Source organism: Mustela nigripes, chromosome 15, assembly GCF_022355385.1.
Source record: "Mustela nigripes isolate SB6536 chromosome 15, MUSNIG.SB6536, whole genome shotgun sequence".
NCBI classification, from domain to species: Eukaryota; Metazoa; Chordata; class Mammalia; order Carnivora; family Mustelidae; genus Mustela; species Mustela nigripes.
Genome location: NC_081571.1, coordinates 27452539 through 27465158, shown reverse-complemented (window position 1 = coordinate 27465158; position 12620 = coordinate 27452539). Strand labels below are relative to the sequence as shown.

Here is a 12620-nt window from a genome sequence, read left to right as displayed (position 1 = left end):
CTCGCTCTCTCTGCTTGCCTCTCTGCCTACTTGTGATCTCTGTCTGTCAAATAAATAAACAAAATCTTTAAAAAAAACAACAACCAACTTTTCTTTTTTAAAAAAGATTTTATTTATTTATTTGACAGAGGGAGAGACAGCCAGGGAGGGAACACAAGCAGGGGGAGAGGGAGAAGCAGGCTTCCTGCTGAGCAGGGAGCCCAATGCGAGGCTTGATCCCAGGACTTGATCATGGACTGAGCCAAAGGCTGATGCTTAATAACTGAGCCACCCAGGTGCCCTTCACCAAAGTTTTTGATACTAGTCTAATGGGTGAAAAGTATTCTCCCATGTAGCTGTGATTTTCATTGCTCTAATGTGAGTAAGGTTGATCGTTTTTTCATATGCATAAGAGCCGTTTCTATTTCCTTTTCTGTGAGCCATCCATTCTTTTTCCTTCCTTCTTCCTTCCTTCCTCCGTGCCCTCCCTTCCTTCCTCTCTCACCTTCCTTGCTTCCTTCTGTCCTTTTTTTCCCCCTGCATTTCAGACTTCTTATCATTGACTGTATAAAAAATTAACCTGTTGGGCTTATGAACTGTAGGACTGCTCACCTGCCCCTCGTTCCTTGATTGTCATGTATGTTTTTGGTGGAGTTTTGTTGGTTTTAGAATGTTGTAAGTTCTGTTTTAATGTGTTGAATTTATCAGTCTTGCACTATGCCATTCATAGGAAGACTTTCTCTGTTCTAAGATCATAAACGCAAACTTCCCACGCATTGTCCCTGTGCTGTGATGGCTTCACTTTTTGAAGTTAATCATTTAGGGGCAGCTGGTAGCTCAGGGAGTTAAGCATCTGCCTTCACCTCATACTCATAGTATGGTTATCTTTTCATATACTGCTCAATTCCATTTGCTAATTTTTAAATTTAGGATTTACATAAGTATTTATATAGAAGGGAGATGCCTAAGTGGTTTCTTTTTATGTATTTTCTTTGTTAGGTGTTGATATCAATATTATACCTTACTGTTTAAATAAGTATTTAGAAACTTTCCTTCTTTTACTTTGTGTGGAATAGTTTAAATTTTATCAGAATTGTCCCTTTAAACCTGCTTAGAATTCACCTCTGAAGCCATCTAGGTCTGTCCTTGTTTATTTATGTATTTATTTCTCAGAAGAGTAGTCAGGAGGATAGCCCTTGGACTTCTATTTCATTATTGTATTCACCTATTTAAATTTTTTTTTTTTTTAAAGAGTGTGATTCCTTAAGTATATATGACATGATACTTAATAAACATCTGGTCATACTGATTGAGTCCCTCCTGATGAAGGGTGATATCAGTAATGTTGACTTATTGTTTTTGACAGTGGTAGCTCTTTTCTCATGATTGGTGTTCTATGGTATTTGACAGTTATGTCTGCCATTCCTAGATCTAGACATTAAGGACTGTTCCATTTTTTATTGTTGAGATGGTGGTATTGTAAACCATAATGTTTGCTTACACTGCTCTGTAGACCTCCATTATTACGGTCTTTGGTACACTTGAGGAAGGGAGCCTAGTTTTATGGCTGGTCATGTGGCCGGCACATTGCCTATCCTTAAGAGAGACACAGTTGATCTGTCTTGGGTTTGTTCATTGTAGGTTCTCAGTTATTCCAGTGAATGCAATATTTATTTAGTATCTACTATGTGTGTGTTTGCAGAGGATATAATGTCCCAAGAGACAACATATGTTATGAAAGCAAAATTGAATTAAATAAATATTATGGTAAAGATATGTATTCAGAGAAGATTGAAGGATACAGTTTTCATTCTTGCCTAGGGGAGAATGACTTTGAAATAATTTTTAGATAGAATGGAAAGTAAATATTGATTCAGTTACTCTTCTATATCTGGCCTGTATTTACAAATTAATATAGAGATAAAACTGTTTTAGCAATATTTTTGCTTTCCCATATGAATTGGGTAATATGCCAGGAAAAAGAAATCAGCCCTGGAGTAACAGAGCTACAAGGAATGAAAATGCTCATCTACATTTAGATTATGCTTATTTTAAAACATGTTAAGAAAAAAAAGTATTTGTAGTGGGTAATTGTACTGGGTCATGTTGAAGATTTATTGACAAAATACTCTTTCCTTTTCTCACAGATTTATCTAAAAACAGACTGGTCGAAGTCCCAATGGAATTGTGCCATTTCGTATCACTGGAAATTCTTAATCTGTATCATAATTGCATCAGAGTCATTCCTGAGGCCATCATTAATCTGCAGATGCTGACCTACTTAAACTTGAGGTAGGTTGACTTCTAAGGATTGTAATCAAATTCAGTGAACAAAACCGCAATTAACTGTGCTTTCATTTCTATAAGTTTTTTTTTCTTTTTGCAAATCCTGATCACCCTTTGATTATTTAAGATTATTTATTTAAGATTATTATTTAAGATTATTTAAGAACTACCTGTCATAATAAATTAGTAGGGCTATTAATATTGTTTTCGGTGCTAGACTTCTCTGAATATCAGTATGGCAAGATATTTTTATTTTTTTTTAGGGTAATTTATGTGGTATCATTTATACTTTTTGGGTTTTTTGGTGCTTGGTATATTGTCTCATGTATTGATGTAGTTTTTGGAGGTGGAGGGCTAAAGGACGGGAGGAAAGAACTTGAGGGTTGTGACAGATTGGGGCCCTGCTGGTCTTTGGGAGTTTTTGTACCTTTGGATTTGCTACTTAGTACTGTCTGAGCCTGTTCCCTTTTGGCCACTTGGGAAAATTCAAGAGCACTGACCAATTGCAGCAAGATACGAAGTTTGCGGTCTTTGACCCCCTTCAATTAGGTCAGCATTTGCTGAGGACAGACCAGTGGACTGTACTGATTCCCTAATTATGCACGCACGGTGTAACATATTAACTCCCCTGAGCAGCCCTGAAGTTAAGAAAATCAACTTTCATAAGACCCAGGTTTTAGACTTTGTGCTGTAACTGTCTGTTGCTCTGGACAGATTTTGGTTCCTTGTCTCCTAAATCTTTGACTCACACAGGATGTCAGGAGAGAAATAGGAACTGTTAAATCAAATCTATCTCTATTACAAATGCAAGGTTCCAGAGTTCAAGCTAGAGCAAAACCTCTCCCCATGTCAGTGACATGATCTTGGTGTGGGAAGAGCAGCACCTGATTAGCAGGGCTGGTGTAGTGTCACAAACATGCCAAACATGCCAAATTCCCAATGAACGAAATAGAGCCATTAACTTATGATAATAATGTCCTTTTTCTTTTTTTTTTTTCTGGTTTGTTGGTTGGCTTATGGTTGGCCACGGAGAGTTGGGGTCTTCTCTGGAGTTCTTTGCAGTCAAAAATGGATTTCCACAGTGCTTCATTAGGTGTGCATATCCTTCTTGGGAGTGAAAAAACAATCCTAGTCATGTTTTGAAGTGGGTTAGTGAATAGGATGTAAGTTACTATTAGCATAGCCTAGAGGCTTATAGAACTACCTTCTACTTCTCCAGGTTTCTAGTTCATCTGACCCTTTTGAGTTTCCCTGAATAAGATAATCTAAATTATTTCTACAACAGCACAATGTTCATTACCTTGGAGTTAACTGATGGAGCCAATGGAGTGGTGTCTATCGGGTTTGGTTCACTATTTCCCTGAATCATCTGCCCTCTAATTCAAAATCTGCATAGAGGCAGTATCCCAAGAGCACTTGCAGTTGTGCATGTGTTTAATTACCTAGGTCTGTCCTGCTGTGACGCTTTTCACCTCCAGTAGTCCTACATGCAACACGTGGGGAGATGTAAGTTTGTACTGTTATACCAAGTCCATACACAATGAGAAGCTGCTGGGTATCGATGAGATCTCTCTTCTGGTATGATACGAACTATAAAATTCTACAAACATGAGGTAATCTAATCTTAAAATTTATATTATGCTTTAAAAGCACTAATATGATTGGTATTGGTGTGATGATTTTCACGTTGGGCTCTGTCGAGAGTGGAATAATACTGCTGTCTTCAGGTGGTAGGAAGGATATATTGATGTGTGGGTTTCAGGGTCCTTTAGTGCAAGAACAGAGTGAGCCATTGGGACTGAGGATGCTGAAGAGGAACCGTGTAGGTATATTGTAAACAATTTTTGGTGAATTCCTAGGTGATAGGAAGAAGAAATAGATAAAGGGACTGTTGAAGCTTTTTTCTTTGTTTTTTTCTGTTGAAGCTCTTTAAGCAGTGTTTTCTGTTTAATTCCTTGTTTGCCTCTATCTTTCCTTCCCTTTATATAGGTCACTTTTATTCTGTGTTTTCTTTGCTCACATCTCTACTTTAATATTACTGTGCTTTAAGACATATTCTGTATTGTTGAATCCTGACTCTTCAAAGGAATTGATAACTACCTGGAGAAAATTTAAAAATATGTTATCTCTTTCTTTTCAGAGGAGTTCTGTCAGGGTATATGAAAAATGTATGGACATCCTTGGGGTGTCTGGGTAGCTCAGTCAGCTAAGCAACTAAATCTTGATTTTGGTTCAGATCATGATCTCAGGGTCATGAGATTGAGCTCCTTGAAGGGCTCCATACTAGGCCTAGGGCCTCCTTACGATTTTCTCTCTCCCTCTCCTTCTGTCCCCCTCACTGCTCATATACTCTCTCTCTCTCTTCCTAAAAAGAAGGAAGGCAGGCAGGCAGGCATGTGTATATCCTCTAAACTCTTTCAAAGACAAGTTATATACACACAGACACACACACACACACACAATTATTTTTGATACCTCTTTTGAGTTTATTTCATGAATATAAATGTGTAACATAAAATAATAACAAAGGGCAAGCTTTGAAGTGACCACGAAGATGGCATCTTGTTCAGCTGTAAAACCTTTAACTCCTGACTTATAGGTTTGGTGGGAACATGTCTTCTGAGAATTGGACCCTTGGAACTGAGTTATTTCTCTGTTTGATAGTGATTTGAAGTGGGATGTTTTATTTGTCTAAAGGATCCATTATTGCTTATAAAATAGTAGACGGCTGTCACATCTGCTTATTTGCAGGTATGTAATAAATGTCTAGAAAATACCAGTGGCATCTAACAAAATTGTTAACTCTTCTAAGATGCTGAGCAGTGTTATTCACGTGATAGTGGTGTCTTTGTGAGTTCTTTCTGTCTCAAACTACTCCCCCACTTCCAGCCACCCTCCAGCTGCTGACCGGGGGACATGTAGAATATTGTCCTTGTGTGTGATCGTGATACATGTCCCCTCCACGATATCCAGGACCGGGTATTACGGCCTTTTCAGGTCTTTTCTGCCTGTTATAAGAATTAAGTCAGTGAAATAATATGTATTTCTTCTTGGGTATGGTGGAGGCGCGTGGTAGACTGCCCATCGGTTTACTTGAAAAGGAAGCAGAGGGACTCAGGATGCTGCCGACATACTAACTCATAGACAAATTACCGGGTTGTCTTCAGTGCAGGTTTTGGGGGTTTTTTTGGCTTTTTAGTTTTGGTTTTGGTTTTGTTTTTTTTGTTTTTTTTGTTTTTTTTTTTTTTTGTGATAAGTTGCATACTCTGCCAAGGAAAGGAGCTTATTTTCTAGACAGAAGCATATCATCAAATCATGGCATTATCACCAATTTAGATGAATCAGAGAAAATCTGTATAAGTTTCAAAAAATTAAAGAAAAATGAAATTGCTTTTAGGCATACACTTAAGGTAGACTGAATCAACCATAGCATGTTCTGAAACAGCTTTAACAAATAGGCAAGTTCATTAGGTTTTATAAATAAGTACCTGGAAATACTTTCTCTTTTGTGGTACTTAGGGTTTTTCCTCTTGTTTTATTAACTACAAATAAAGAACTGTGGGATAAAGTAATGCAGAGAAACTGCTTTTCAAATGTTCACAGATTTCATATTTCTTTCTTTCTTTTTATTTTTTTAAGATTTTATTTATTTATTTGACAGAGATCACAAGTAGGCAGAGAGGCAGGCAGAGAGAGAGGAGGAAGCAGGCTCCCTGCTGAGCAGTGAGCCTGATGCAGGGCTCAATCCCAAGACCCTGGATCATGACCTGAGCCGAAAGCAGAGGGTTTAACCCACTGAGCCACCCAGGTGCCCCCCGATTTCATATTTCTACACTTAAAATTAAGCATGGTTGGGACGCCTGGGTGGCTCAGTTGGTTAAGCGGCTGCCTTCGGCTCAGGTCGTGATCCCAGCGTCCTGGGATCGAGTCCCACATTGGGCTCCTTGCTCGGCAGGGAGCCTGCTTCTCCCTCTGACTCTGCCTGCCTCTCTGTCTGCCTGTGCTTGCTCTCTCTCCCTCTCTCTCTGACAAATAAATAAATAAAATCTTAAAAAAAAAATTAAGCATGGTCTTGCTGTATTTTTAGTCTTTTCTCTTTTTTAATAAGTCATATGTGGGAATTGCTAGTTTTGTAGGTTTCAAAGCAGGTGGGATGCTGTGTAATGCTACTGTGAATCGATAGTGGGTATTCCGGTGGGGTAAATAACCAGAAGTATTTGATGGTCGCGATGATACCGATGACAATGAAGCTGATGGTAGTGGTGGTGATATGCCCCTGCCTATACGGCTTCTCGGCTGGTCGGATCTCTCACAGATGCTATCTTTAAATGTCAGATGGCTACTTAGTGCCAGAAACCCAAGTCCTGTCTTAGACCAGAGATGGGTTTCATTAACACTTGGAAAATAAAACCCTTTGCTGTGAAAAACACTTCGGTGTGTTCCCACACGGTAGGAATATCAGATTCATGGAAAACACTAATTTATTGCTGTTTACGTAGCCTGAGTTTGAAGGCTCTGGGCTTTTAATCTTTGCGTCTTGGTATTCACAACAAAAGGTTATGTGTGTTTAGTGTAGGTGCCACTGTGTTTCTTCCTGTTGTAAAGTGTCTTAATCCCAGAAATGTGGCCAAGAACAATAAAAATGATTAAGCAAGACCTATTCCTACATAGGAACAAACACTTGGAACCCGAGCGCTACAGGAAAGCTGTATTACAAAGTTTAAAATCTATTTTAAGGTGCTGGAGAGGTTGTTGATGATGAGACCCATGAAGAAAAGGTACCTTGGGAAAATAGAACAACCCAAGGCAGCAAAACTCTTGGCTAGGACCAGAGAGGTGCGATGAGTCTTAGAATAAGGACTTCAGCTTTTGAAAAGTTAGGTCTCGGAGAGGTTCAGGAATAGAAGCAGCTAAAAAATGAAAGTTCTTTACTGCCTCTGATCATACTACTTTTAGAACTCTTGGTGAGTGGTTTTAGTTCCTGACAGTGAAACACACAGCACAGGAGCTGGGTTCTTCATTAGAAGCCCCTGGGGAGCGTGGGTGGCTCAGTCTGTTAAGCGTCTGACTCTTGGTTTCCACTCAGATCATGATCTCAGGTTCTTAAGATCGAGCCCCGTTTTGGGCTCTGTGCTCAGCACGGAGTCTGCTTGCCTCTCTCCCACTGCTCCTCCCCCTGCACTCTCTCTCTCTCTCTCAAATGAATAAATAAAATTAAAAAAAAAAAGTACAAAGGAGCTCCTGTCTCTAGGAGTAGTTTCTGAGGCATTGCCTATAAAGAAAAAGGCAGCCTATTGAACAAAATGTTATCACACCATAAAAGGAATCTGGTTTGGATGCTTTTTCTGAAGCCTGGCATCCTTTTTGGCTGCTAAACAATGTGCAGAAAGAGCCAAGTTCCTGATCGCCATGTAACCTGTATCCCCACATTCCTTTGGGGGGGGTCATTTCTGAAAAATAGTCTTTAATCCTAAGGACATCTTGCTATTTGAAAGATCAGAGGAGCACCTAGCATATAAGAGTTGTCTCAGAAAGCACAGATTTTATGTATTTGTTGTAAACTAAAAATTGATTTTCTTTGTTCTTAAGAATTTTAGTTTTATCCCCAAGAAACGCACCTCTTCTTGCACTGATATTTCTGAAGGTCTCAATTGTGAGATAGCACTTACTCTTTCTAGAAACTGAGAAAATTGACGGTGTCTTCCTACCCGTTTTGTTCAATTCAAGACAAACTTCTATTCCAAATCCTTTTATGAAGAACTTACTGTATTTTCAAAGGAAAAATGATATATTTTGGAACTGGTCTGGGGTTGCTAGGTTGTGTTCTGTGAAATGACAGATCAGAAGGAAGATTCCAAAACATAGTGAACCATGTTGGAATTTGGAAGCATCATCTTAAAATTTGAAAAATTTTTTTGTAGAATGCTGTAGTTGGAAGTGACCACTGGGTAATTGGTTGCACAAGCAGCAGTGTGTGTTAAGCCTTGTTTTTTCTAGTGTGCTCACTGAGCATTTGTTCTCAAGGCAGAACCTAGAGACAGTCGTCCCTAAAAATTTACATTTTGCAGTGCCTATAAAATTATGTACATTGGCATTGGTAGTTGATGGGTTTTGCTAAACGTGAATGAGTTAATAGTAGGATATTTCTTACCAGATCCCATTCCTTTTAGTAGAGTTCATACTTGGCAAGACTTCCAAAGAGGATTTTTCCATTATACATGTCACCTGATCACAGATGTTGTTTAAGATCAGTGTTTGTATTAAACAGAGGAACAGAGAGACACAAAAGGGACATTATGGCTTTGATGGCTAGAGCACTGTCAGAATGTGTTGTTTTTTTTTTTTTTAGGTCTATTTCTGATCTTAGTGGAGCACTTAAAATCTTTGTGCTGTAGATTTTCCCTCCAAAAATGGGGTAAATACCTACTCCTAATTGACTATACAGATGTTTTGTTTATAGTAATTCTCAGAGTTTTTTCTGTAAGCCCAAAGGAGCAAGATGCAAGTTACATTTATTTTTCTAACTAGACAGATGAAGACCCTTTGAAACATTGCCATTCCATCAGCAATCAACTTATTCTATTTCCTCTAAGAATGCTGCAGCTTGCCAGGTCTTATAACAAGTACTATCATCAAGAAGAGGGAATGAGAAAAGGAGTGTATATACAACAAGGAGGGTGTGGATTTCCATCATCATTATCATCTCATTTTTTTTTTTTTTTAAGATTTCATTTATTTGAGAGAGAGAGAGAGCGCATGAAAGAGGTGAGGGGCAGAGGGAGAAGCCGGCTACCTAATGAGCAGAGGGCCTGATGTGGGACTTGATCCTGGGACTCCCAAGATCATTACCTGAGCCGAAGGCAGTTGCTTAACCAACTGAGCCACCCAGGTGCCCCATCATCATCTCTTAATAGCCAAAGAGGATTTAGCTGGTACTCCGTCGTATTTGGGTCCTTCAACAACCCTTTACTTTCGGTGGGAAACAGGAAAGTGATTTATCCCCCAGCCACACCAGTTCATACATAAGAGTAGTAGAAATTGGTGGAATTTATTTCTGTGGCATTTATAGTTTGCCTGGCATTTTCACTTTTGTTACCTTGTCTAACATTAATGATGCCTTATTGTATTCCTTGCCCTTTGGGAGAGTTTCATAGTCTTAAAAATAGTTGTTAGAGAATTGTCCAGGAGACCAACCTAAATATTTAAATAACAAGGGCTTTTTTAAATTTTAAAAAATTTCTACTGTATCTGTAGTTGGTTTGCCTTCCTAATTCCTGGTGCTGTGAATTTTGTTTTCCTTTATTATTTATTATTATTATTATTATTATTTCCTTTATTATTTATTATTCCTTTATTTCCCTTATTAAATTAAATTAAGTTAATTAAATTAAAAGTTTGTTTTGACTTGTATATTTTTGTCAGATCAACTTTTAATTTTAGTGACCAACTTTTTTAGGTTTTTATTTTCTATTTTATTAGTTTTCGATTTTTATCACATTTCCATCTGTCTGTTTTCTTATATGTTTGTTCTTTTTCTGATTTCTGGAGTTTGAGATGTGTATTCATTAACCTCTGTTTATTTTTTTTCCCTCATAGGAGCATTTAAGATTATGGATTTCCCTGTGTGTAGCACTTTAGCTCATTCCTTAAAGTTGTGAGATGTCATATTCTTAAACTCACTCTTAAAACTTTTACAATTTTCATTATTCTTTTATTTATTTTTTATTATTATTATTATTTTTTTAAAAGATTTCATTTATTTATTTATTAGACACCGCAAGCAGGGGGAGTGGGGGAGGCAGAAGCAGGCTTCCTGCTCAGCAGGAAGCCCAATGTGGGGCTAGATGTGGGGCTTGATCCCAGGACCCTGGGATCATGACCTGAGCTGAAGGCAGATGCTTAACAACTGAGCCACCCAGGTGCCCCTAATTTTCAGTATTATTTCTCTGACTCATGAGTTTGTTAGAATTGATTTTTAAAGATACCTTTTAAAATTGATTTTTAATATTAGTGCATTGCATTTTGGGAATATTTTATTTGATGTTGATTCTTTACATTGATTGAGATGTATGTTATAGCCTGTGCTTGAGAAGAATGTATGTCCTTCTAAGTGTTGAATGTGGATTCCAGTAAAGCCATTAAATATAGCTTTAATTTGGAAGCTCACATCTTTTTTACCCCAAAACATCTTTTGTCTGCTTCATATATATCTGTTACTGAGAGATGTGCTTTAAGCAAAATAGGATGATTGTAGATTTGCTTTTCCCCCCCGTAATTCTATCAATTCTTTATGTATTTTAAGACCAAGTTATAGGCCAAGTATTTTGAGCCCAAGTTCAAAATTATATGTCTTTCTTGCAAACTGCAGGTTTTATCATTACGTAGTGATTCACTTTATCTTGAGAATGCTTTTTTTTTTTTTAACTTACCATCTATTGTATATGAAATTAATACTTACGTCTTAGCTTTCTTTTGAGGCTTTTGCTCGCACATATTTTTTCATTTTTTTCATCTTCAACCTTTCAACCTTAGTTTCGGTATGTATGTATGTGGATTTACATTTTTCTTTTTATTTTGTATTTTTTTTAATGAAGATTATTATTGCCTTTCCCCCCCGACCTTTCCTCCCTTCTATTGACTATTCCAAGTTTTATTTATTCTAATTTTTTTCTTCCTCTGGTTTAGAGGTTAGTCATTATATCTCTAGACTTTGAATTGAAAGGTTGCTTATGTAAATTGTTACCATGAATATTTGACTTACAAAAGCCTGAAGGTAAAGGTAAAAAATATCTCTTCCATCCTCCTTAAAGTAATAATATTCATAGAAAGCTTATATTGCAAGTGTCCCTCCGCAAACTTGTGTATTATTTTTATTCTATATTTTAGGTCCATCTTGCTTTTTACTTTGAATTGAGTCAACTGATACTTATTTGTACTTACATATATATATATACACACACACACATATGTATATATATATTTGTATATATATTTATATATGTGTATATATATGTTTTATATATATAAACAACAAAAAACACATATATATATATGTTTTTTGGTTTTTGTTTTTTGTTTTTAACCAGATTTTCTGCTTTTTCATCTCACTGTTTTTTGGTTCAATCTCCTTCTTTTTAACATGCATTCTTAAGAAGTTTATTCAGTGATGGTATGCTTATGGTAAGTATAGTCTTTTCCTGAACTATCTTTTCCCCCCATTCTTGAAAGAAGGTTCAATTCTTAGGATAAAATTTTAGGTTGTATTAGTGTAAAATTTTAAGTTGCAGTTCTTTTCTATTGTATTTCAAATATAGTGTGTTTTCTGACCTCTGTTTTGCTATAAAATAATCCTTTACTAGGTTAAATGTTTTAGGCTTGTAGAGCATTTTCCATGCTTTTCCTCTTGATTTCTCCCCATACCTTCTTTTTATCTTTGATTGCTCTATATTTATGACTATAATATGTACAGGTATATTATTTTGGTTTACCTCGCTATAAACTTTGTTTTGCTCTCTGAGTCTGAGGATTCGTGTCTTTCATCAACCCTAGAAAAATTTTAGTCATTGTCTTCTTTCATATTGCCCCTTCCTCCATTTTTCTATTATTTCTGCCTTCTTTGGGTATTCCCTATTAGTTAACTTCGATCTTTCATTCTTCTTCTTTTCTTAGTATCTTATATAGTTCTTATTTCTTTATATTTGAGGTAGTTGTCAAACATGAAAATGCATTTAAGCATATTGAGAGTGGAAGTACAGTAATTCTTTGAAAGCAGGAAAAATTGTAGTACTGTGGGCTCCTCAATTGAAAAGACTCCCAGTGATTGGAGTGTATAGCACAAGAACTCGGTATTTTGGCTTATTACTGAGATCTGATGTACTCTCTTATCCTTAAAATGGTATACTTTGTTGGTTGGCATTATTTTGGTTTACCTCGCTATAAACTTTGTTTTGCTCTCTGAGTCTGAGGATTCGTGTCTTTCATCAACCCTAGAAAAATTTTAGTCATTGTCTTCTTTCATATTGCCCCTTCCTCCATTTTTCTATTATTTCTGCCTTCTTTGGGTATTCCCTATTAGTTAACTTCGATCTTTCATTCTTCTTCTTTTCTTAGTATCTTATATAGTTCTTATTTCTTTATATTTGAGGTAGTTGTCAAACATGAAAATGCATTTAAGCATATTGAGAGTGGAAGTACAGTAATTCTTTGAAAGCAGGAAAAATTGTAGTACTGTGGGCTCCTCAATTGAAAAGACTCCCAGTGATTGGAGTGTATAGCACAAGAACTCGGTATTTTGGCTTATTACTGAGATCTGATGTACTCTCTTATCCTTAAAATGGTATACTTTGTTGGTTGGC

General features: G+C 36.8%; 1 protein-coding gene across 5 annotated transcripts in view; it reads left to right on the top strand.

The window, feature by feature from the left end:
• Window positions 1-12620, top strand: part of LRCH1 (leucine rich repeats and calponin homology domain containing 1) — a 196309-nt gene that overhangs the window by 94886 nt on the left and 88803 nt on the right. For all 5 annotated transcript variants that reach the window (XR_009400036.1, XR_009400037.1, XM_059378050.1 and 2 more), the window contains exon 2: window positions 2127-2271. Coding sequence is in view for 3 of the 5 variants with exons in the window: in XM_059378050.1 (XP_059234033.1) it covers window positions 2127-2271 (145 nt within the window). In the remaining 2 variants the exon portion in view is untranslated. The remainder of the gene's footprint in view (window positions 1-2126; window positions 2272-12620) is intronic.